At 51.2% G+C, this 23,918-nt stretch overlaps 8 protein-coding genes across 8 annotated transcripts; 5 read left to right on the plus strand and 3 right to left on the minus strand.

The window, feature by feature from the left end:
* Positions 1–1,563: 1,563 nt before the first annotated feature.
* On the plus strand, positions 1,564–2,952 carry BDV17DRAFT_290549 (uncharacterized protein; the record flags this gene model as incomplete). The annotated part of the gene is made up of 2 exons (XM_073761935.1): positions 1,564–2,287; positions 2,444–2,952. The coding sequence occupies 2 exons, from the start codon at positions 1,564–1,566 to the stop codon at positions 2,950–2,952; spliced, it is 1,233 nt and encodes a 410-aa protein (XP_073616373.1).
* A 405-nt stretch (positions 2,953–3,357) lies between these two features.
* BDV17DRAFT_57214 (uncharacterized protein) lies at positions 3,358–8,169 on the plus strand. The gene is made up of 9 exons (XM_073764803.1): positions 3,358–4,003; positions 4,069–4,242; positions 4,307–4,423; positions 4,498–4,940; positions 5,037–5,169; positions 5,224–5,727; positions 5,782–5,955; positions 6,005–6,337; positions 6,392–8,169. Exons 1-9 carry the CDS (start codon positions 3,802–3,804, stop codon positions 8,038–8,040), a joined length of 3,729 nt encoding a protein of 1,242 aa, XP_073616374.1. The 5' UTR covers positions 3,358–3,801; the 3' UTR covers positions 8,041–8,169.
* Positions 8,170–9,975: 1,806 nt separating this feature from the next.
* Positions 9,976–10,908, plus strand: BDV17DRAFT_298000 (RTA1 domain-containing protein; the record flags this gene model as incomplete). Its single annotated transcript, XM_073763602.1, has 2 exons — positions 9,976–10,123; positions 10,192–10,908. 2 exons carry the CDS (start codon positions 9,976–9,978, stop codon positions 10,836–10,838), a joined length of 795 nt encoding a protein of 264 aa, XP_073616375.1. The 3' UTR covers positions 10,839–10,908.
* Positions 10,909–13,851: 2,943 nt separating this feature from the next.
* BDV17DRAFT_261153 (uncharacterized protein) lies at positions 13,852–15,197 on the minus strand. Its single transcript, XM_073757631.1, has 4 exons — positions 14,929–15,197; positions 14,705–14,867; positions 14,565–14,652; positions 13,852–14,520 (listed from the first exon to the last, which is right to left on the minus strand). The coding sequence occupies exon 4, from the start codon at positions 14,466–14,468 to the stop codon at positions 13,965–13,967; it is 504 nt and encodes a 167-aa protein (XP_073616376.1). The 5' UTR covers positions 14,469–14,520; positions 14,565–14,652; positions 14,705–14,867; positions 14,929–15,197; the 3' UTR covers positions 13,852–13,964.
* Positions 15,198–15,259: 62 nt separating this feature from the next.
* Positions 15,260–15,833, minus strand: BDV17DRAFT_57232 (uncharacterized protein). Its single transcript, XM_073764804.1, has one exon. It carries the CDS (start codon positions 15,756–15,758, stop codon positions 15,366–15,368), a length of 393 nt encoding a protein of 130 aa, XP_073616377.1. The 5' UTR covers positions 15,759–15,833; the 3' UTR covers positions 15,260–15,365.
* A 1,045-nt stretch (positions 15,834–16,878) lies between these two features.
* BDV17DRAFT_57234 (putative DNA mismatch repair protein (Mlh3)) lies at positions 16,879–19,954 on the minus strand. Its single transcript, XM_073764805.1, has 2 exons — positions 19,561–19,954; positions 16,879–19,513 (listed from the first exon to the last, which is right to left on the minus strand). Exons 1-2 carry the CDS (start codon positions 19,796–19,798, stop codon positions 17,034–17,036), a joined length of 2,718 nt encoding a protein of 905 aa, XP_073616378.1. The 5' UTR covers positions 19,799–19,954; the 3' UTR covers positions 16,879–17,033.
* A 528-nt stretch (positions 19,955–20,482) lies between these two features.
* Positions 20,483–22,323, plus strand: BDV17DRAFT_261158 (uncharacterized protein). The gene is made up of 2 exons (XM_073757632.1): positions 20,483–20,776; positions 20,834–22,323. The coding sequence occupies exons 1-2, from the start codon at positions 20,743–20,745 to the stop codon at positions 22,066–22,068; spliced, it is 1,269 nt and encodes a 422-aa protein (XP_073616379.1). The 5' UTR covers positions 20,483–20,742; the 3' UTR covers positions 22,069–22,323.
* A 372-nt stretch (positions 22,324–22,695) lies between these two features.
* Positions 22,696–23,873, plus strand: BDV17DRAFT_290555 (uncharacterized protein; the record flags this gene model as incomplete). Its single annotated transcript, XM_073761936.1, has 2 exons — positions 22,696–22,857; positions 22,947–23,873. 2 exons carry the CDS (start codon positions 22,696–22,698, stop codon positions 23,871–23,873), a joined length of 1,089 nt encoding a protein of 362 aa, XP_073616380.1.
* Between the last annotated feature and the right edge of the window lie 45 nt (positions 23,874–23,918).

Here is a 23,918-nt window from a genome sequence, read left to right on the forward strand (position 1 = left end):
GAGGGAAGAAAGGGGCAGAGATGGCCGAGAGCCTTTTACCGAAACCCTACCGTTCTCTCTAAAGTACGTTGCCTAGAATACAGCGCAAGCAGCCTCCCGCAATCAAACATGCCTACCAAGCTGGCAACTGGCAAGTCCCAAGCAGACATCTCAAAACTCCTCCCGTCCTCTCCTCCCCAGTCCACCCACAGGCCGGGGCCCGTTCGTAGGTATGTACCTCTCCGTCATTGCCATCCTCAATCATCATCACCAGATCATGCGTTCTCTGCTTCATAATATCCATATTATCCTTCACATTCCGCTTCAACGAATCTAGCAGCAGCAGCAGCAGTAGATGTCGAAGTAGAGGTGAACACGGGGCTAAGAGATGAACCAAATGAATAGAACTTTTCTGTACGGGTCACAGTCCTATCAGATGTTTTTGGGAAAAGATAGCCATTGTGTTTCGTCCACCGTGAATATATGATGGAGCTCAGTGCGGTCGTACACAGATCAGTTCAGCAGAGACCACCTGGACAGGGCCGGGGTTGCGGACACTGCGTGTCCGACGGAGGGTTTACGGGTACAAGGTACGACCGTCTCGGCATCTCCAAACAGGTTGCGATTGAGGCTCGCGTGGTCGATGAACAGTAGCAGGGTAGATTATCTTGAGAAAAGTACTAGTTTCACTCAGGGTCCGCCCATTCTGCGGGGTAAATGCGGAGTGCATACATACCCTGTCTGTACTGTATAGTCTGCACTGGGGGTGCTTGAACCCCATTGGATGTTGGCAGTCAAGTTTCATAGCTGGAGGGCACCGAGACTACGCCACTGGAGCCTAAGCATACAGCAAGTTGCTACGTACCTACTACCCACCTCATTTATCCTGCGGGGTAAATCGGGCGACATGTGGGATGATGGGTAGGGGAGGTATAGATCTATGTAATTGTCGATGGGCAAGGGCAGCTCCTAGGCGGGGCTGGCATGATGACCGAATAATATCCCAGTTTAAAAGCTCCAGGACGAATGGGAGCTAATGACTTTGACAGCTGTCTGACCCGTCAAGGAAATGAATACGAGTAGGAGCGCGCTTATGAGCAATCCTCATGTTACGCCTGCATGAAAATGAGTGATGATCACTCCACCCCCGCAAAGAAACAACGAAATCCAGGGCTAGAAAGCAGACAGACAGTCATACCCTATTTCTCGGCGGTCTCTAACCCGATCCCCTGCCATCCGGGCTCATCAATTGATGCGAACCATGCGGGGAGTGAATGGCCCCTGTCAGGAATCCCGGCATCCGTCATAGTAGAGCAGAAACAGTAGCAAGTCCCGCCTATACAAAACTGCGACCTGTCTGAGTTATATGAGGAAGGGTCTGTCAGTTCACTCCATAGTCTTATACACTATACGTCACCAGTACTCCGAACAGTGTCTTTAATCGTGTGTCGCGGACGAATATAAGCTTTCCTCATATTTATGGGGACCCGGACTTGGAGCAGGCAGGTACACAATCTCTTCTCACTGCCCTGGTATAGATAATGCAAAACATTAAATGCCAAGGCACGGTATTGTGCAGGGTACATGTATTCGCACATCGCACCTTTCAGCTTCGATCTGCCCCAGGCGTACGTAGGAGGCGGACAACTCGGCCCAGAGGGTCCCGCCTACAAGGCGCTCGTCATTCCAAACAACCAAGGCCTCACGCCAAACAATGTCAAGCACCTGCAGAGCTATGCTGAAAGTGGCCTGCTCATCATCCTGGCCGGTGACCGACCCAAGTCTCGACCAACTGGCAGCACATGCACAGAACAATCGCTCGACAGCGCCCTCGACAAGCTGCGACGAACGAGAAACGTATACACCGTCCAAAGGGGTCAAGTCGCTGCTCACCTAGCAAAGATGGGCCTGCGCCCTCGAGCCTCGATGGATGTGGACGTCGACATCGCCGTTGACGCCTCAAGCCCAGACTCAAGGCCAGTCGTCTACACAACATGGCGCGAGGACTCGGAAAACGGTCTGCACTACGCATTTATCTACAACAGTGCGGGTCAGCCCGTTTCTGGGGACGCGACCTTTGCGAGTGAGGGTGTTCCATCCGTTCTCGATGCCTGGACTGGCAAGACGCGGAGAGTCTTCACGTACGCCCAGAACAATCAATCGACTAGCATCCCGGTTCAGTTGAATGCGGGCCAGACGATAATTTTTGGGTTTGATGGCAAGCCCCATGAGCAAGAGACACGGCCAGTATGTCACTTTACCTCGCTGTCCTCGCACGTCCTCGGTGTGACGCAGGCGCAGGGCCACCGTTCGTCATTATCAATCCAACTCCCAGCTCAGAATCCCAAGGCAATAGGGGTTCCCGCCAACGGATCAGGGTTGAATCTAACATGGGGAGATGAGAATGAGGCATCTCAGGAAATACCCCAGCCGACGCACCTCTCGTCGTGGTAGCTAACGGCAGAACACTGGGAAACGCCGTCGAAGGAAGCCATCTACGACGGAGAGACAGTTGCCTCTAAGCGCAACACAACTCACCAGCGGCGGGTGCTAATCTCGTGGCTCGATATACCCAATTTGACAAACGCCAGCGGCAACGGATACTACACGACTGAATTCAGCTGGTCCGGGTTCGACGCAGGGCAAGGACACAGGTTGGGGGCGTATCTGCGCTTCTCAAACATCACGCACATTCTGCAACTGTATATCAATGACCAGGCCATTGAGCCATTTGACCACAGTGCCGGGCTCGCGGATATTAGTAGTTACCTCGTCGATGGGAAAAATGAGGTGCTTGTGATTGTCCCCACGACGATGTGGAACTATATCAGCAGCATTGCAGGTGATGTTCGAGAGTCGGGGAATGTTCCGACTGGTCTTGAGCTTTTCTTGGATAATCCACTGGCTCTTCCCCGGGTGGATAGTGGCTTGGTTGGGGATGTTGATGTGGTTCCACGTGGAGGTTCGGGTTGATTGTTGATTTCTACTACTTTGATCGTTAGCCCATAAAGGGCGTAAGGCTCATAGACCTGGCCACTTGGACTCAACTTTTTTTTTCACCCCTGGCCGTGATGAAGATAAGCATCGCAATCGAAAGCTGAGAAGAGGGGCCGTGCCCTATGGACGAGCATACTAGACGGACACATCTAGGCCAATGAGTGTAGGCTATTTAGAATGTGATAGGCCTAGTTGCACCACTGGCGGACTAAAACCTTGGATTCTTCAGGCTAAGCACATGTGCGACCACTCTCCTTATCAAATGATTAATCTAGCAAAGCCTAGACACTCATAGCCACACTGAAGTCAAAACATGAATGGTGACACGACAGCACCAACATTATGCAAACTCAGCCCCGAGCCGCCCACGCGCAAAGACGGAGGAAAGCCCCGCAAGAAATCTCAGCTGAACCATTTTGCCGATCGTGGTTCTTCCATTGGACGTGTCGTAAATGGGTCCTTGGTGTATCCCGTTGTCGTGCAGCGCTAGCCTACTCCGGTACTTATCTGCATACCTGGATGTCTGCATTGCCTGCTTCCTCTGTTCGTGCATAGAATTCGACGGACTCGGAATGGGGGGCTCCTGTTCATGCAAGGCCGCCCGTTTAAATTGTTAAATTGTTGTGCTGCCCAGGCCAGGTGTGCTTTGGCTTTGTCGACTGCCGCCCGGTAAGACTTCGAGGGTTCTAGTTTGGTTCTATCGTATCTCCTAGTTGGCTTTGTCTATATACCTACCTAGCCCTCGCCTGTGGACCTTAGGCGAACCCGTTCAGTTAAGAACTTTTGGCTTTGCTTGGGGCTACTCTACAGTCCACACCGTACGAAATGGCCGACCGATCATCGACACCAACATCGAAAACGAGAGACCCCTTAGTCTATCCAAACCTGAGCCTCCCACTCTCGCAGCTAAAGCCGGAGTACGAGGTTGTGGTGGTAGGGTCTGGCTATGGCGCCGGCGTGGCAGCGAGTCGAATGGCGCGGGCAGGAAAGAGCGTTGCGATTTTGGAGGTTGGAAAGGAGTGGAGAGGTTTGTTGACTTGTCTTTTGCTTCTGGCCTTTTTCTGGCATCACTGACTCGTGTATATATTCTAGCTGGATCGTTCCCCCATTCACTCAACGGATGTTTGCGAGAGCTTAACGTGTCGGGTTCGAGATTGATTAGACCGTCGACGCGGAAGCGGCTGTTTAATAGGCTGGTAGCGGAGGATGAGACGAAATTGTTCCAGTTGCGACTGGGAGAGGGACAGCATGCTTTCTGCGCTCATGGTAAGCTAGCTTTTCGCCGGTGCGATGCAATGCAATGGACTGGACCGATCAGTGGCTTGTCTAGGCCTCGGCGGCGGCTCGCTCATCAATGCGGGCGTTTTCCTCGAAGCAACGGCGGAGACGATGGAGATGAGTGCATGGCCGGAGGAGATTAGGACTAACCCTGCTTGTTTGGATAAATGTATGTTGAGCCTTCATCCTTGCGCTACCCACTTATTTAGCTTACATTGATTGTTAACAAGCAACTTTTATCAGACTATGCCCGCGCCTCAGCCATGCTTCAACCGAACCTATACCCGATCTCGAAATCGAGTCCTGCTCTCCCCAAGACAAAGCACCTCCAGGAAGCCGCATCATGGCTAGGGAAAGAGTCCAACTTCTCCCTAACCCCACTAACGACATCCTTTACCACAGGCCGTAACAGCACCGGCGTGCTGTTACAAGCGAACCAGGACTCTGGGCACGAATCAACGGGCTTGAACGACGGGTCAAAGAACTCTCTTCCCGTGACGTACCTTGCTGATGCGTGGAACGGGGGCGCCGAGATATTCTGCGGGTGTCAGGTGAAGTATGTTGAGGAAGGCTTTCATAGTTCTACTGAAGGTGGGAAAAAGGGGTACACTGTATATTTCTCTCCGCGGGACAAAGGAAGAGGATCATTTACTCAGGGCGAGGATACGCTTTTCTGGGTGAGAGCGGTATGTACCAGCTTCCAGTTACCCCCCTTAATCCATTCAAGTTGACTGCTTTGCAAGCAAGATTATGCTAGGGCTGACTGAACTAATCCAATTCAGAAGGAATTCTGCTTCCTCGGGGCCGGCGCGCTGGGGACGACGGAGATAATCCTGCGCTCAAAGCAGCACGGACTTGGGGTGTCACCTATGGTGGGAAGGAATATGTCAGGGAATGGGGATCTCCTAGTGTTTGGTACAGTCCTCGAACGAGCCCTGTAGGAATATCTGTTGAGGCTGACTGCTCTAGGTTACAGTGGCACAAAAGACATCAACGGCATCGCAAGCCCAAGCTCCAAGATCAAGCCAGGACCAACAATAACGAGCATGATCGACCTTCGCCATGAAAAGAATCAAGCCCAGAATCCATTAGCAGGATACATAATAGAAGACGGGTGTCTCCCGGAGCCTTTTGCTCCTGTTATCCAAATGCTCCTCGCCACGCAGGCGTTCCCCATTAGGAGCTTACTATCTGGATTTATACATGACCCACCACTTGAGATCCGAAGGGCTTATGCAGCGCTGAAATCAATTATACGAGGGCCGTATGCCCCCGGGAGCGCGATTCAGCGTACTGCAACTTACCTCGTCATGTCTCATGACAGCAATGAGATTACTATGACACTGGAAGGTAACAGGCCGCGTCTCAGGGGCGTTGGAGAAGGACGAGCGCAGAATGTTCGACAAATCATCGGTGCTCTGGAGGGGCTTATCAGGCGGTCTGGAGCGAGGATGGGATATTCGTATTTCTACGGTATGTTGTTAAAAGGCCAATGGACGATAGATGCTAAAGATGCTCTTGATGTAGGCCGCCGCCAGGAAGAAGTCTCTGTGCATGCCCTGGGTGGCGCGAATATGAGTCGCGATGGGACAGGTCGCGAGGGCGCGACGAACCACATGGGACAGGTTTTCACAGGATCTGGGAGAGAAGTACATTCTGGGCTGTTCTGCTGCGACGCCTCAGTGATACCGACGTCTTTGGGTAGGTTACGGAGTGAGATTCAAATGGCTGCAAGTGGCTAACGAGATAGGTGTGAATCCGCTCGCCACAATCACCGCAGTTGCGGAGCGGAGCGTAGCGCTGCTCGCCGATGAAAGGAAGATGAACATCGATTTTACGACACAGAATGGGCAGATAGATTTTGATAGTAAGCCGAGGATCTCGCATTTCGAAGACAATGGGATCCGACAACAAAATCGTGCTGAGTATGTCCCGACGAGATGGTGCTTCACCGAAGCTTTAGAGGGCTATATAAGTGCTGAATCACGAGCCATGAACTTTGAGGTATCTGGAAGAGAAGGGAAGGTCTCTTCATCCGCCATGAAGATGGTTCTTGCGGTGGAGATACAGCGCAGAGTGCGAGGTAGGTGAGCACTGGAGGGGTAGGGGATACAGTTAAAATGCTAACATTATTTAGGATCAGGTCCAACATACAAAGGACTCTGCACTGGCACTGTATCGTGCGCTGCCATCTCACAGCGACCAATGAGGGTCATGCAAGGAGAGTTGGACTTCTTCGTGTCGGGAGAGGATAGCGTCGATGCAACGAGCTTGACATATACGCTGCCGCTTCAGACGGTAGACAGCCTGAATCTGACGCTGGTCGGACGCAAAACGATAAGCTCGTCCTGCGCGTTTTCCATTTCAAGATTATGGAGCGCCACAACGACAGTCAACGTCAAGGTTGAGAATTCCAAAGGAGGAGGAATTATCGGTGCTGGTGTCTTGCGCATCCCGATATCGTCGTTTCCAAGGCAGATGAGGTCGTTTCAAAGAACAGACCAGTCAGCTCACGCTGCAATAGGGGTAGTGATCATCTTCCTTCTTTACTTTATCTTCCAGCTCGCTGTGGTCTTCTTCCATCCGTTAATCCCGCGCTGGTCCGGACCATCGCGTGACAGCAGCCGAGTTTTCAAGACCAAGCAACCTTCAGCAGTCCAAGAAATCTCGACTTCAGATGGGGTAAAAGTCAAGCTCGACATATATCATCCGGTCGAGGCAGACAAGGACAATCCACACTCACCACCAATTCTATTCCTCCCGGGAATTACAGGAATCAACGCTGAACATTCCATTTACACCCTCCCCTTCCAACAAACCAACATGGTACAATACTTCACCTCCCGCGGCCACAGATGCTACGTCCTTACACCCCGCTGGAGCCACGAAGAGCACATTGCAAAGCACTGCACCGTCTTTGACAGCCGTCTGGACGTCGCCGCAGCCCTAGCACATATTGCCACCCACGAACAACATAGCCCAAACCCCTACATCATAGCCCATTGCCAGGGATCCGTGAGCCTAGCGATGGCGATGTTAACAGGAACAGTCAAAGCTACCCAGATCCTCGGTATCACTGCAAACTCCGTATTCATGAACCAGGTCTTTGGCCGCTGGAATGCCGTCAAGGCTTCCTCCCCACTGCTTATCAGGTTGTATGAGTATTTGGACGGGCCTTACTTTCCCATCTCCTTTGTTGACAGACGGAAAGATATTGTGCAATGGATCTTAGACCGACTACTCTCATTCTACCCCGTCCCCCGCCGAGACCGTTGTACCTCGGCAGCCTGTCACAGATCGAGCTTCGCATTCGGTTTGCTGTGGAACCATCAGAATCTTGATAGGGCAATCCACGACAACGTCGACGGATTCTTCGCGGGAACGCATACAAAATGCCTAGAACATATAACAAGAATGGGGTCGCGCGGGTCATGCCTGGACAACGAGTTGAATTCGTTACTTACAAGTAATAGCCTCGAGAACCTCCGCGGAGTCCCCATCTTGTTCATGTCTGGGAGCGACAATGAGGTCTTTCAGCCGGAGGGTACGCTGAGGGATTATGAACTGTTGAGACGGAGGTTTGGAGAGAGAATGTATCGCCGGTTTGTGCCGGAGGGGTATGGGCATCTTGATACGATTGTCGGGAAGCGGGCGGATAGGGATGTTTACTGGAAGGTAGAGGGGCATTTGGGGTGGTGTGTGCAGAATGATATTCAGATTCGAGGAGAGCAGAAGAAGGAAGAGAAAGGGTTGATGAATGGTATGAATGGGGCGAGTATTAAGTAGCAAGAAGTGGATGGCTTGGATTAGGGCAGACAAATGACAGACGAGTCGAGGGCAATTGTCTATACTGGGACCTCAACACGCATGAAGTTAGGAAAACCGCAGACTCGACGTCCAATACATGCGCAGTTGTTGGAGATGGAGACAAATTCTAGAACAAATGACTGACTATTGCTAGCCGATTTTCGTGGTCTTTCCGCATCGGCCACTGATAGAAGAATTTCGCGGCTTCTATCACGGTGGTATGGGTGCAACAACAAAGATCTAGATAGCGTATGTCGACTTTGCTCCCATGCCCGACAGAATGGCCAGTTTCTGGCCTTGGGCGTTAAACATCATAGTAAACGTTTGTTTAGTGGTTCTATCATTTCTTCCGCCTGCTCGAAAAGTGGATAGTCGTGATGTAGCCGGAACCACACAACTGTGTTCGCCGGTATTTGGAGAGCCATTGTTTTTGAAGTTAGCACCCAGGGCATGGCCGCAGTGTCCCCAATGCTTCAATACATTATTTTAAAAGCGCGCATTCAAGTCGCTCTGCGAAACAGAGCCAGGTCGTTTTGCCGCTTGCACGAATCCATTTATCCTGACTCTGTTCGTCATATATTTGTAAGAAGTCTATTATTAAAGCTCAAGGTCCCATTCCCTATGTTCTCCTTTCCACTTAAGACCCAATCTTCCGCGGCCTAGTCTGCATGAGTATAAGTAGTAAACCGGCTGGGGCATGCCGTCTTGCCTCAACGTAAAAATGTCAAATTTGCCCGTCTAGGTATACCTCATATGCCGGCACATCCTCAAGAGTAGGACTCAGGAATTCGTGCGTAAAACTCCGTGCCCTATCGGGACCTCTTTAGGGTATGTCTGGGGATCGTGTACACAGCTGTTCCTTTTGATCGACCAATGTATATATAACCATATTGCCAACACAAGCCTTCTCAAATTGACGATAGGCCGAGGGCAGATACTGAGAGAGTGGCCCAGTTGGAATTCCCTGCCCACTTTTGTAGTATTTCAGTCCTGCGGTAGAATATTAGCATGTTCTCGCCATTTCAGACCAAAAGTAACCAAAAGTCCAGCCACGAAGCTCTCTGCACGTTTTATGACCCGGTCAATTGATGTTGAGCGGACAACAAGCTTGTAGCTGTTTTTATAGAGTATGGCATGGGTATAGAACTGCAGTACACCGCTTTCAAAAATTTCTGGCGGCCTCTGGGGTTCCATTCAACCTGTTTACTGTTTTGCGCTGCGCAAGTTCTGTTTCAGTGAATTTCAGCAGCTAGTTAGACAAGGCAAGGCTTCGGAACTAGGCTAATAAGGCGATCAAGCAACTAGCTGCCAGGTAACCTCACAGACGACCCACGACCGGTTCAATGAGCGCCTCGGTGAACTATAGGCACCTACTTGATCCCGAGAGACCAGGTACAACTTCCTATATGTGCGCATATCAGTGTGTAGCTAGCAGGGGCTGCTATATGTATACGCGTATAACGGACCCCACTTCTATCCACAGTGGAAAAATCCAGGGCAGCATCGTGGTTGGACGGTCGTCAATCATGATTTCGGGCGATGTTTGAGATTCTTTAATGATTGGTCCATCTCGACAGCCTCTTGGTCAAGCAGCAGGTGTGGGCCGGCAAATGCCCCTGGCGGGTTATACTAATAAGCCACTAGGGTCAATTAGAGTTCCTACATAGGCACCCAGCACAATCTGTATATACGAATACGTGACTGCTATAAAAGTTTCTTTGTAGAGCCAAGCTTCTCTAGCAGTCTGGGTGGACACGCGTCGCCAAATATAACAGCTGGGGGTTTGAGAAAGCTTTGGGCGCTCCTAAGCTCTATAAATGCTTCCGAGTCCGTCCATTGCCTTCCACCGGCTTTCTTACAGAGACTTAACTCACCTCTTCTTGCAGCCAACGTGGTAGCAGCTTTATATATAGGATGGCTTGGTCATTCTATGAATATGAACCAACCCTAACTGGTGCGGTTATCGCCCTCATCTTCTACGGTGCAAGTACTGGTTTCCATGTCTTTCAGCTGTGGAAGTTTAAGTGCTATTTTTTCACAACCTTTATTATCGGGGCAATCAGTAAGTCCTGTCATTAAAACAACCTGTCTCAAGCGGTTCAAGTCTCATAATTCTTTTCTAATGATCAGTGATGACAATGGGCTACATCTTCCGCGCCGCCTCCTCGCAAGACACAACAGCTCTGGGCACCTACATCGCCCAAAATGTCTGTCTCCTCCTACCACCCTCTCTCTACGCCGCCACAATCTACATGATATACGGCCGGATCGTCCTCTACGCCCAATTACCCGAATTATCCATAATATCACCGGCTAGAGTAACCAAGATATTCGTCCTCGGGGACGCTTTCGCATTTCTCCTCCAAGCCACCGGCGGCGGGATGATGGCCATTTCCTCGATGGCGACAATGGGGCAGAATATAACGATCGCTGGCCTATTCGTTCAGCTGCTCTTTTTCGGTTTTTTCTTCGCTATCTCGGTCCTTTTTTGTCGGCGAGTGGGGAGATCAAAGCGCGTTCAGATACTGCACATGCCCTACGGAGCTCTTCTGTACGTGCTCTTCGTGGTGTCGGCACTGATCATTATTCGGAGTCTATATCGCATTGTCGAGTTCTGTCAGGGCCAGAACGGGTATTTGATGAGGCATGAGGTGTATCTGTATATGTTTGATACGATCCCGATGTTTGTTGTCCAGGCGATTTTTCATTATTACCATCCGGCGAAAGTGCTTCCGCGCAAGAAATACTTTGCCCCGGCCGATACAGAGTTGCGTTGATCTTCTTGATAGACCGCCGGGTCTTTTGCAACAAATTCCCTACCCGCTCAGCATGGACTCAGACGTGGAGGATGAGGCTATACATACCTCGTTGTAGTTCATAGCCAGGACTCAGGGGAGGGAGCCAAATTTCATTCCTTGTAATAGTGAGGCGGGAATCATACGCAGTCGGTCAAACGCAGCGCGAATGTCAACCCGTGAAGTGCTCCGAATGGCAAACTATTGAGCATAGTGTCAGCAAAAGTTGTGCTAAACCTAATATCTAAATGCTCAAGTCTTTATTCTTGTAATTAAGAATATGGTCCTCTCGATCAACACCTCGCTTTTTCATATCTCACTATAAGGAAGTATTCGACATACTTTATTATGGGATGCACCTAGTTAAGTCTGAATACCAGCTTTACAATGCCATCGCAGTAGTATATCACTTAGAAAGCTCAAGATGAGTGTTGGAGATTCCTCTTTTCTTCCCCTTGATCTTACTCGTCTGGTTTGTTGTAAGCTCCGGTGATTCATGCCCTAACTCCTCCTCCGTTTCTACAAGTTGAACGTCGCAACTTGCTGTTAGTTCAGATCGTGAAGCAATAATCATCAAATTCAGCAGCAGAAGATGGCGATGTAGATCCTGCTGTTATAAAATCCTCTCCCCTCGAAGCTCGTACTTCACCGCCAGGGGCGTCTCGTAGGACCAGAAAAGTGACTCCATGAGGGACACTGAGTTTACATTGGACAGGATATTGTCGAATATTTCATTTATTTGTTGGCAGTAAGGCGAAGGATTTCTTCTGAAGGGGGCATCACGACCTATCATGCTTGCAGCGGCTAAAAAAAAAAACCACGTCGACCTGACTCCCAACTCCACATTGAAATATGGACGAGGTTTATATCCCAACTTGAACTTCTCGAGCGTTGGAACAGCGCATCTGTCCGTTTCTCCCATTGAGATGACATCAATTTAGGAATGTTTGATGTACAGCCATGCCCCTTTCTTAGGTAGTCTCCTTGCACGTCCTGTAGTTCACTTATATTCCCTTAATCCACTTTATTCTGCACGTCCGGCGCTGCCCGCACATCCTGCAGGTCCTAACAGCCAAATATCCTATTTACCCGTTGTATCTATAATATCCTTCACGTCTTACATCCTCTGCACGTGTTATTGGTTACTAATATTTATTAAATCTACTTGATCCTGCATATCTCGTACATCCTATATCTAGTTTTTATCTTAATAGGGTAAAGAATTACCTCAATAAAGCTAATAATAGAGCTAGTATAATATATGAAAAGGGTCCATATAGGAGAGAGAGCGCCAACGTTGCAGCTCACTCAGTAATATATATACTCGGGGGATAATGAGTCTTGACAGCTGCAAACATCCATATAACGTTTCTATCCGCCATGCTCCTTCACTGACATGTTCTTCCCTCGCGGAATTGCTGATGTCGCGTGCCTGTCGGGTTCTTCTTCGGCGAGCGCATCGACTGTACGATCAATCCTGACATTGAGAGCCATCGGCCTCAAAGCACAGCAATCTGATTGCGATCCAATTGTGACCAGAGACGCAACAGCAGTAGCGGCAATTCTTTGCTGCAGTGGCCGTGATATCAGTTGCCTCGGTGGTAGTTGAGATGGCTCGGGCGGATTGTTCACGTTCAGTAGCAGTGTCTCTGTGCGCGGCCGCTGCCAGGACTAGGCCGTACTATATATAAGGCGAACGCGGTGGAGTGGATGAAATACAATCGGCGTCGAGGGCTGTTAAACTCCATTAGCAGAGTGCTCACAACACATCAAGCTCGACGGTCTCCCTATCAACTCCTATTTATTCCAACATCTTAGACCGCACACGAACCCCAGAGCCAGTCCTAGCATGAAGATCATCGCAGAACCAAACATAAGTCACATTATCTTCACGTTGGATATACTTTCAGGATACACTAACAGAGTCGTGGTGACTTCCATGCGCTCGACCAAGCTCAGCAGGTCTTCGGTTGGACCAGTGGTTCCCAGTCCCTCATCAGGATTCGCGTTTCCTGGGACGGACGCATTCTCGTTTGCGGGTATGACACAAGGGACTCCGACCTCTCCATCAAAATCTCCATTCTCGCTAGAGGAAGAGACAACGGGGTTGTGCTGTTCGAGGATGGTTGTGTTCTCGTTCACGGGCATGTCGACACAGGTAGAGCAATTTCTTCCGGTGCAGTGAGGGCAGCCGAAGAAGGAGAGGAGGGAGATGCGCGACGGCACTGGGCGTGTGTAACCCTGGTTATATATATACCAAGCCACCCCTTGCAACGATAAGACGGTTATAACTGCATATATGGGCGCAGCAGGGAGACGCTGCCGACACGAGAGCCGTTGCCGCAAATGTCAGACGAGCTGCAGCAGGTATATAGCTCACAAAATCGACTGCATGGGCAGTAATACCACTGCACTCTTCTTGTTCTCCGTGGAACGCTGCGCGTCACGGCTGTCCTCGGAATCGCCGATGTCAATGAACACGAGGGCGTGCTCTTGCGCAGCGTGTTTCTAACGTATCGATTCGCAGTGGCTGCAACCTCGGTTACCTGGCGAGGAAGAACGGGAGTCGTTCGGAGTCTATGGTAGAAGACGGCGCTCAGGGGCTCAGAAAGCCTGGCCACCATGCGATGCTGTTCACGAAACATCACACTCTTGGGGGTCCCGTTCATCATGCGCCGCGCCAACAGGGACATCGTGATCTGGCTGCAGAAGGCATTCTCCTTGATTGTGGAGATGGCACGGGGTTGTAACTAAACGGGTCCCTGACGAAGATATAGCCAGCAGGCGTGTAGTAGGTGTAGTAGGCCAAAGACGCCCACGTATCCCGTTCAGACTCCTGTCCCGCCTCGCCTACACCAATAGCGTATGGCTTGCCGTTCTCCCTCAAGGACGTTTTGCTCGTGGTGAACGGAGTGTAGACGATGACATGTTGACATGGTTCCCAAAACTATAAAAAGTCGTATATATATATATATATATATATATTAAACCAGAAAGAAAACATGCGAGGACGGGGAGAATGTCCATATATACATATTCGAAGCAGAGCAAAGATAGCAGTCCGCCCAGTTGTATATCTAAAAACGAGTAGGTCATATAAAGAGCCATTCAGTTTGCCTCTGGGGATTCGTCCTCGGTCCAGCGCTGCTTTCGGGATGCTGAAGCCGCTGCGTTCTTACGCCGCGCCATTTTCCAAATCCTGGCAAAAGTTTCTTGTTGGTTTGTACCCTTCCGTCTGGATATGTGCGGGCGTTGTGGCTTGATTTGGGGATGCCAGAGTGCATCGCTATCCGTTGTCCGTTTGTCGGAGTTGTGGACGACTTCCGTTTTGAATGTTACTCTGACTAGGGTGCGATCGTCGGCGACAGCAGTCAAGGCATTATCGCCCGAGACTTCCTCTTCTTTGATTTCAACGTCGGCAGTGGTGACAGCGGAAGGTTCATCGGTGACAGTAGCGGTGATGGAGGCGACGTCTTCGATGGGGACGTCGGTGGTAGAGGCAGTCTCCTCGCCCATTCCTTCGGCTGTAGCAGCAGCAACGGCGACATCCTTCCACTCGAGGATCCTGACAACATTCCAGTATACATGGCGCATGGCGCGCGGCGTGCTCATGTCTTCGACTTCTGTGCCAACTTCTTCGAGCACGTGGCAGTACCTGCCCTCCCTGTATTGGTCAGCAAGACTCAACGGTATGGGAATGTGTCATACGCGATGGTGACGCTTCGGATATAACAGCCCTCAGCAACAGACGCAAAATCAACATAGTACAGTTAGACTGAATCAGAGAAAGGGATTCCTGGATGTACATTATTAGTTTCATCAGTCAACTAGTAAAGTTGAGATCTTACATAATGAACACCGAAGATCCAGAGAGTAGATGCGAGAACTGGTGAAGAGAGGTTGGTTCTAGAGAGGAGATAGTCGCTTCGACATTGGATCGGATTCGAACACGCAGCGCTGTGATTTCATCGGACAGTTTAAGGGCCTCAGCCTTGTCACACTGTTCAGCCGCTAAAAGATAAAGATATTAAGTTAGCGATACTCTATAAGGAGGTGGATTAACAAGACTTGCCTTGGTAAGGGGTAAGGCAGCCAGCGGCAGGGTCAACACGTTTCCCAAGGTTAGCGTCGACCTCATTGATACGATGTAGTCGTCATCAGCAAGACGGTCCAGGGCGGCAAGAGGAAAGATATCAGGATGCGCATGGCCTCGAATATAAACCAGGGAGGGCATGACAGCAATAATCGAGGAAAAGAGGGCAGTGGGGAGGGACAACTGCTCATAATATCAAATATATATATATATATATATATATAAAGAGCATGCGAGGACGGGGAGAGCGTCTATATAGGAGTAGGAGTAGGAGGAAGAAACCAAGGATCGCAGTCCACCCAATTGTGACAATTGTGTCAGCGGGGAGCGCAGCAGACACGAGGCGTCTCGGGAGACTTTCGAGAATCATTATCATCATAGTAAATGCCTCGGCCTCGAACAACATGCTGACAAGTTCAGTCGGGGACTGGAACTTGAAAAGCTGCTTGGGCATCCAGATTGCGAAGCAGACCAAAGTGCCAATAACCAGGGTGAGTCTCTTCGAGCTCCTTGGTTTCCGTCTCATTCGTCGTATATATATAGAAAAGCAGGAAATGGGATGGACAAAGTATAATCGCGTATAGAATGAAGATCGAAAGCAGAGGACAGTCGCAGTCAGGATCGACTATATAACGATTACTGAGAGCAGTCCACCCATATGATAGTTCTGAGGGCACCAGGCGCATGATTAGATCGGTCAAAAAAAGCTGGGCTGGGTACTTGGTGAACCCTGAATGATTGACCGCATCATTATGGAGACCCGACAAACTGCGTTCCAGGATTCGCGCATAGACTCCATCAAGTGTCATCGCCTGGGCTTGGAGTATCTGCCGAAGCAAGACAGTAACAGAGTCCGAAGAAGATGTATCTCGGCTCTAAGAGAGGGCAAAGAGGTTAGCCAATGATATAAAAAAAAGAAAAGAAAAGGACTTCAAAGGAGGGACATGGGATTCGATATTACCAGAAGATCCAGTATATAGACCATCCTGCTCGAACAAAGTTCCCACGGGTGATCGGCAATGTATACAGCAGGAGGCGCGGGCTACCAGATCGGCGGGCAAGGCAAGATATTGGAGCAAAGGGCGCGACAGGCCAGCGACTTAGGTGCTCCATCGTATCGTCGAATGTGCGAGTCGCAGCGGTGTGTGAGACTAACCGTGGCTTCGGAAAATAGTATATATAAGACCGATGTCGAGATTGTTGGGAGTGCATAAAGTTCAAAGGATGGCATCAGCGTATTGCCGGAGTGTTGCATCCTGTTGACTGCAAACCGCGGTCAGCCGAGCATTTTCTGCAACAAACTCCTGTCTCAATTGGTTTCGCATGTTCGTGAGTCGGCAGTACAAAGTGGGTGAGCCAGAATATATATATATATAAAGAAGAAAAGGCAGACAATCGAAGGCAGTCGAACGCGGATAAGTGCAGGCATATTAAAAAAGAAGAAGGAAAGACACCACCCGCCACAGAAAGACATATATAAGAACATGTGAACAGAAGGTCAGGGACCTCCACGTCGGGAAGAGACCGGTATGTATATACAAAGAAAGAGGGGAGGCGGGCAGGTGTGTGGAAGAAGAAGAAAAAAGATCGAGTGGCCGGGGGGCGACCGCGCTTTTATAGACCTCTGGGAGGCGGACAGGACGGCGACGGTGGTGACGTGCGGAGGGCAGTCGTGGCTGCCTGGATGAGGGTGGTGAATGGGCATTCACGATGTTGTGGAATCTGACTTGGATGGGATGGGATCGGGGACTGCAAGGTTGAATGGGGGGATTGCGTCCTGGGCGACTCAGCGGGGCGGGAGGGGATTACCGGATTAGGGCTACTACGATTCACGGGACTTTGCACCAGAATCGGGATCTTTTGACCTGGATCTGGGCGTTGATGCTATTCTGGATGTGGATGTGCGGGTAAAGAGACGACAGAAACAGGGCAGCTCGTCTGCTCAGTAAAGCTGGCCCTCAATGAATAGGGCCATGAGCAGGTGAAAAGCCATGATATTTTCACACTTATGTGGAGCCACGCCTTGGCCTGGGTAGCGACGGTTATGTACAAATGACAGATGTTATTATTGTCTAGGGTAATACTTACAGATCTGCACTAGGCTGTGATGTCAGCTGCCAGCGTTTGAAAGCTTCGGTGAATTCCATATTTTCGCTGCCTGAGCCTCCGTACCCATCCGGGTGATGGTCAAGGCCGCCGCGGAAATCCACCAAAGGTACCATTGAAGGCCGGCCATGCGCACACTGAAACGGAAACACACAGTTGGCTAAGCGTTGCACCAGGTTCCTGCATTCAGCGACGCTCAAGACGTCATTGAACATGATCGCAGTTCGGCATGCGCGGGAGTTGAGCATGTCAAGAATGCCTTGAGGACAACCTGCCAGCCGTCCAACCCAGTTCTTCCCCTGTTTGGAGGTCTTGGAAAGCGGTGTCCGCGTGCGCCCGTCTCCATCCTCAGCGCGTTTCCAGATCTCGGCGCGAAGGATACTGATGAGCTGGTCTGGCTCGGTGCGACACCGTTCTGCTATCAATGTTGGAAGGGTCGATACTGTAATTGTTGCTTTGTCGCTTCTCGAACTCTGCCCAACAGCATACTCAACACCCCAAGACTTGAAGAAGCCCACCTGCCGTGTGAACATGGAAGCTTCGGAGCCTAGTATATCAATGTGCACTGGGTCTACCTCGACGGTCTGCACAATTTCTGAGCTAGAATCGAAGAATTCTTCGGAAAGGCTTTCCACGCGACACCGCTCGTCTGCCGCATGTTGATCAATAAGAACAAGAGCTGATGTATTTTGCCGAGAGCCCAACCCTACTAGAATGAACTTCCGGTCGACTTGGCCGATTACTTTTGCTGTCGCGAGGTCGCTCTTGCGGAGTTTGCCACGGTACTTTGACACTCCAAAACTATCCAATCCGCATTGTTTGTGAAAATTGTGTGCTGAGATATCCGTGTTGGTGTCATGCTCGATGTCCGTATCCAGGGCATTTATCGGCCGCTCGGACCGTCCAAAAACAGGGCTTTTCCAATTGTCCAAAAGATTTTCCAACCACGAATTCTGCGCATCGGGAACAGCAGAGACTGGCCACCTACGGCTATCCAACACCCTCGTCAGCATAGACCCAGTTGTCCTAGGTCGGTCGGCAAGCACAGACGCAGCGGATGGTCGAACATTGACAGACTGTCCGGTCCGAGAGTTTATCCAGTGTCTTATCCCTGTATGCGAATCAATCCAGGGAATGACTGCATCACCCTTTTCTTGGGCGTGTGTTTCGGCTGGGGTAACATGTCCCGGAAACTCGGGAAATGTATAGCCAGCCATCACATCCAAGATTGATTCCTCCTCTAGTGGAGTTGGAGCATGCAGACGCTCGGTATTAGATCCGACAAAACTCTTTTCGGTCTGAGTTGTAAATTTGTCCTGTGCAATTTGGCCAGTAGAATGGCTATTTGCACTCTTGATTCGGGACCAGTTCCCAAAGTGGTCACTCATGCCCGGTCGGGAGAATGACGGGAGTTTCACTTGTGGCCCCAAGAGCTCAGCGTTTGGAGCTGCCCTTGGTTTGCATAATATCCTCGCTCCAGATCGCATTGGAGACTCTGTCTCTTGAGCCGGAGCCACTCGCTGCCGCTTCCCTCCTCGCGGACGCATTTTGTGCTCTTTCAAAAACTCATTGACCATGAGCGTAAGAATATCCAGGATCCGTTGGAGGGCCCTATCCGACCCAGGCAACTCCTCGTCACCTTCGCTAAACATCGCGTTTGAGACGATACGAATGTAGAACATGGGCCACTTGCTCACAGCAGCGGGTCCCAAGCGCCCCCCGTCAGCCTCGAGGCCGGTTGTGTAACTTCCAGAGAGAACATGATCCGCTGCTCCAAAATCTGATAGCGAAAACAAACGATTGACCTCATTGTATAAAATATTCGCTTGGTTTTGCGAAAAGACAGGGTCGACTCCCAGAGAGATAAACTGGACCTTCTTGGACGGGCTCGGAACCAAAGACAGCGCAGCGTGGATCGTGAGTTGGGGAACTGTTGCAGACACAGTGTGCCATTTCCTCAGATTCCCGCTTTCGATGAGTCCCGCTTGTGAGAGAATCGAGTCAAGGCGCGTTAGGTCCAGCCCGCCGTCAATGCGGGAGCCTTGCCGAGGGCGGACAGTCAACTTTCGTTCTTTATCCGCGTCTAATATGACAAGTTTCAGAAGACTGTCGTTAGCGAGCATAAGCGCGAGCATCAGGTACTTCAGATCCTCCAACTGTCGATCCAGCTCTTCCGGCTTCTGCAAGGTCAGGGCGCGGTTTTTCACGCGCACTGGCATGTTTCCAAAGAGATCATTGACTGTCACACGGGTTCCGTGATCACTGAAGCGCAATCCGTGGTGACTTGGGGCTGGAATAAGCCGCGCAACGGGATCCGAATGATGAAAGATGACAGTACTTGTGCTTGCGTGGTAAACATGATGTGAAGTTATCGTCAACAACGCAAGCGAAGATAGCGAAGCTAGGAAACAGCCCTTTCGGCCCTGAACAGGCGATTCCGGGTGGAACTTGGAAGTATCTAGCACGATCAGCACGAGGCACTGAGTAACCGGGGCTCGTACATACGATGAGCCTTTCCCAAGCCCCCAGTCGGTTGGAACTCAGCTTGGGGGATACCATCTCCGTCGTCTTCTACAACGCATCCTCCACGTCGATAGTCGACAGTAACAAAGGTACTCCGAGCGTTGGCGTCCAAGGCGTTCTTGACCAGCTGGACAATTGCCCCGTTCAAGTGCGTAATAGACGTCGATGATTTGATCTTAGCCGCCACCTCGCGTGGGAGTGGTTGGATGTGATTGTCCATGATGTGTAGTCAAGGCGTCCAAAACATATTTACATCAGCCGTGGCTGTCTGTCCGCCACTCGACATTTGTTCAACGAATAGCATTGAGGACATGAAAGCTCCAAAGCCATTCAAGCCATGATGACCCGAAATAAGGATATCGAGGGTGCCGCTTCCATCTCGACGAAAATTGTTGTTGCTGAGAAAAGTCGAGGAAGCTGCAGTCAGGTCCCGATGACGTCGTTGATGTCACGTGACTATCTATGTACATACGAGCGGGCAAAACAAAGCTACCACAAAGTCTTTGGCTATTCAAACTTTTATAGAAGGCCCCGCTTCTTACTCTCAGCATTACTGGACCCAGTCTTACTGCACGAGCCAAGCCGTCTCTTATAAGCTTCACCACCGTAGTCGCGCTGGCATTGGCGTTCTGGCAAACTGCGTGCTGTAAGCAGTATGTGAAGCAGTTTGCGTATGACGAATCCACACCTCTGGAACTCCAGGGCGTACGCGACTACGCGTCCTGTCGGACACTTGCATCCATCGGGATGCAAGGGCCTATAAGTGTCAATGCTTCTACCATGAAGAGGTTGGGAATATTTACTGGAGGCCAGCAGCTTTGGGCCGAGACAAGGCGGAAATCACGTGCCGGCCCCGGTGACAAAGGAGGCTCACTCTCAATGCTGCAGCGGAGCATCTCTCGGACAATACTCACTCTCGTCTGAGAACAGCTTGAAACAGCTCTCAAACCATCTTTGACACTCATACTCACATCACGACCTCTTTGATACCCCTTCGTTGTTTTTCAAGCGACCGCTTTCCTCGACTTCACCCCTCGCTCTCTGGCGCCTAACGATTGCGATACAACCCAGGTACCCAAAGTTGTGAGCTCAGGCCGCAGAACTCTTAACCTAGGCTAGGGAAGCTCGTTTCTTGCGGGAATACGATAAAATACACAGGCCAGAATGGCCACAACTGATGGCCCTGCTCGGGCGCATGGTATGTGTTTACTCGGTCACTCTGCCACTGCGGGCGCTTACAGTTACTTTGCTACAGACCGCAACGGACGTCGCCACCCCTTTGCTAGCTGGATGAAGCGACTGGCAAATCTGAAAAGCTCCGGCGACTCTAGCTCGATTCGATGGTCCAACAAGCGTCATGGCACATCCAAGCCGAAGAACCGCAGCATCAAGAACAACCCGTATCCCTTGTCCGGGAACCCTCATGCTATGCAACAATCCACCGTCACCAGCGACCGCGCCTCTTCACATATCAGCGAGGACCCAAAGAGACCACGTACATGCTCACAGAGCGAGCCATCGATTACATACTCCGGTTACGAGAACCAAGTGCCTGCGACGAGCGCCAAGTCCGCGGCTCCAACGATATCAACGAATGGCGAGACGGCAATTTCGGAGGCTGCATACTCGAAAGCTGGAACAACAGCGACCGTGGGCGGAGGCGTCAGCACAAATGGCGGAGGAGAAGGGAGCACATTCTCGTCACCGGCGCCATCAGTCCGGTCGCTGACCACGACCCTGACCACCGTGCAATCCGCGGCACCGTCAACTCATATCTACAACCAGCAAAACAATGCGCATCACGGCCACCACTATACAACTGCGTCCAGCTCCAGCACACAGCAAGTCCACTTCTCGCACCAGTTCCCTTCCTCCCCCGCCACCGCGGTCCCGCCCCATCTAGCCCCGCACGGCCACTCTGTGACATACAGCGTCGCGACCGCAAACAACGTCCTCACCGATAACGCATCGATCCTAACACTCGCGTCCTCATCGAAGCGTCGCCGGCGAAACTCCCTAGACACCAATGCCTCGGTGCGCGCTCTGGCACCGTCATCCGTATTCGGCGGAAGCCGTGAAAGTCTCCCACTAAGTGTCCTCAGCGGCGTAGGCGAAGCATCAAATGCGTCCGTCCTCAACGCCCCCGGTGTCCTCAGCCGACCCAGTCTCGTTGGATTAGCCAGCGCAGAGCGAGCCAGCGTCTATTCGTCCTCCGGCGTAGCCCCCAGCGGCGAACGAGGCAGCTTCTACGCTAAAAGCCCAGTCGCCGGCGACGGGGCCAGCATTCGGAGCGCGGCCCACTCGCACGCACGCCAGGATAGTAACGCCGCAAGTATCTCGACGCAGCCGATACAGCCGCAACCGCAACCTGGGAGGATTAGCCGGCGTAGCTCGGGGTGGGGAGAGATCACGGGAGATGACAACGAGGAGAGTGATAATGACAAGCCCGAGGCTAAGAATGGCAACAAAGCTGAAGAGCAGCGTCAATAACGATTGTAGGCACGGGCTTGCTCTGCAATATAGCAATTGGGTGGACCTCTTTACGATTAATGCGGGTTGAATGGATAGACGGATGGATTGATTGACTATGGGTTTATGGCGTTACGGCTTTCTTTTCCTTTTTACAGACGCGCCTGCATGGCATGGCATCATGAACTAATGTCTTAATGTACGTGTACATTTCTTAATATTGGCAGACATGCAATGCAACAGAATGTTATGAACAACCTCAGGCACTGATAGTAAATAAAGACCCAAAAAGACCCAATTGGAGACTTCTCCCTAAACCGGATGGCGTTCTTGAATTCAAGAAGTTTGTGCTTGGATCGTATTTGTAGTGTACACATGGAGTCAAGTGCTTAAAGGGAGGGGAGCAGCGCGGGCTCTAAATATATACTTCTGTCTATCACCGCTATTTCCGCGTCTCCCACCTCCGGGTCTTCGACAAACATCAAAACCGCGACCACCACCACAACCACAACCACCGCAGCCAGAGAGCCCGACTACAGCAATCGCATAACGCTTCTCAACTGTCTATCCCTCTACCCCCAAGTGCACCCAACCCAACCTCATGCACCTTCGCTTTCGTCCTCACCGTCGCTTTCGCCCTCCGCAAATATGAACCTCCTCTCCCTCCTCCGCCTCCGCAAACCCACCCAACCCAACCCCTCCAGCTCGCAACCCGAACCCTCAGCCGAAAAATTCTACGGCCTCGACCATGCCCTCCTAAATATCCCCCTCCCACCTCCCTCGATGTGGATGAATCTCGGTTACTGGAAGGTGTGAACTTCCCCGCCCCGCGCCCTCCTCTCTCCGCACGGAAAGAAGAAATCTAGAAAGAAAGCTAGCTAAGGAGGCTTGATGCATAGGATACCAATGACTTCCCAACCGCATGCGCTGCACTTCTCGACCAGGTCCTGATTACGGCTGGTTTACTTGACGCGAATGGAGGGCCGATTGGGGTTGAAGAGGGGAAGAGGTTGCACTTGGTTGATGTGGGTATCGGGTGTGGGGATCAGTCTGCGAGGGTTCTTGGGTATATGCGGGATAAAGTAGTGGAAGAGAAGGGCATTGAGGATGGGGAGGGGAAGAAGGCGCCGCTCTTTCATTCCTATGTTGGTATCACGTCTCTTCCTGTTCAGGCGAGGTTGGCGAAGTCGCGAGTAGAGGATTTGCAACAGGATAGCAAGCAGCAGCGCCAACGCGCGCAAATCTTCTGTGCCAACGCCGCAGACCCAGCGTCTTGGTCTTCGGAGCTGAAATCGTCTCTTCCTCTCCCTGTCAACACAACCTCCGGAACTTCGACATCAACATCAGAAGCATCATCAGAGCCAGAACCGAAGACCAAAAACGAAACCTGGCTCCTAGCCCTCGACACCCTCTACCACTTCATCCCCTCGCGCCTCCCCCTCTTCACCTACACACATTCCACCCTGCACGCCTCGATAAGCACCTTCGACCTCCTCTTGCCCACCCCCAAACCACCCCTCCTCCAGCGCCTGATATTACGCCTCCTGTGCCTACTCACAGGAACACCCTACTCCAATTTCCTCAGCGAGGAAGAATATACCTCCCTCATTATTGCCGCGGGATATGAAAAGGAGAAGATTATTTTCAGGGATATATCAGAGCATGTTTTCCCGGGTATAGCGGGGTTCATGAAGCGCCAGGCGGAGAGGTGGAAGATGTACGGGCTGGAAAAGGGGATGGGGAAGTTTAAGGGGGCGGGGAGGATCTTTGGGTGGTGGGGGAGGACGGGAATTGTTAGGGGGATGGTTGTTGTTGCGAGGGTTTAGGATTTAGATACATGTCGTGAGTAGGTTGAATATATATATATCCGT

Source organism: Aspergillus undulatus (assembly GCF_047715775.1).
Source record: "Aspergillus undulatus strain CBS 261.88 unplaced genomic scaffold BDV17scaffold_19, whole genome shotgun sequence".
NCBI classification, from domain to species: Eukaryota; Fungi; Ascomycota; class Eurotiomycetes; order Eurotiales; family Aspergillaceae; genus Aspergillus; species Aspergillus undulatus.

Excerpts from the sequence above, each read along its gene's own strand:
- BDV17DRAFT_57232 (XM_073764804.1), bottom strand. The coding sequence starts at position 15,758 with ATGACACTTGATGGAGTCTATGCGCGAATCCTGGAACGCAGTTTGTCG.
- BDV17DRAFT_57214 (XM_073764803.1), top strand. The coding sequence starts at position 3,802 with ATGGCCGACCGATCATCGACACCAACATCGAAAACGAGAGACCCCTTA. Across the intron at positions 4,424-4,497 it reads CCCTGCTTGTTTGGATAAAT|ACTATGCCCGCGCCTCAGCC; the intron begins GTATGTTGAGCC and ends AACTTTTATCAG. Across the intron at positions 5,728-5,781 it reads GGGATATTCGTATTTCTACG|GCCGCCGCCAGGAAGAAGTC; the intron begins GTATGTTGTTAA and ends CTCTTGATGTAG.
- BDV17DRAFT_261158 (XM_073757632.1), top strand. The coding sequence starts at position 20,743 with ATGGCCACAACTGATGGCCCTGCTCGGGCGCATG. Across the intron at positions 20,777-20,833 it reads TGGCCCTGCTCGGGCGCATG|ACCGCAACGGACGTCGCCAC; the intron begins GTATGTGTTTAC and ends ACTTTGCTACAG.
- BDV17DRAFT_57234 (XM_073764805.1), bottom strand. The coding sequence starts at position 19,798 with ATGGACAATCACATCCAACCACTCCCACGCGAGGTGGCGGCTAAGATC. Across the intron at positions 19,514-19,560 it reads GGGCTTGGGAAAGGCTCATC|ATACTTCCAAGTTCCACCCG; the intron begins GTATGTACGAGC and ends TGATCGTGCTAG.
- BDV17DRAFT_261153 (XM_073757631.1), bottom strand. The coding sequence starts at position 14,468 with ATGAGCACGCCGCGCGCCATGCGCCATGTATACTGGAATGTTGTCAGG.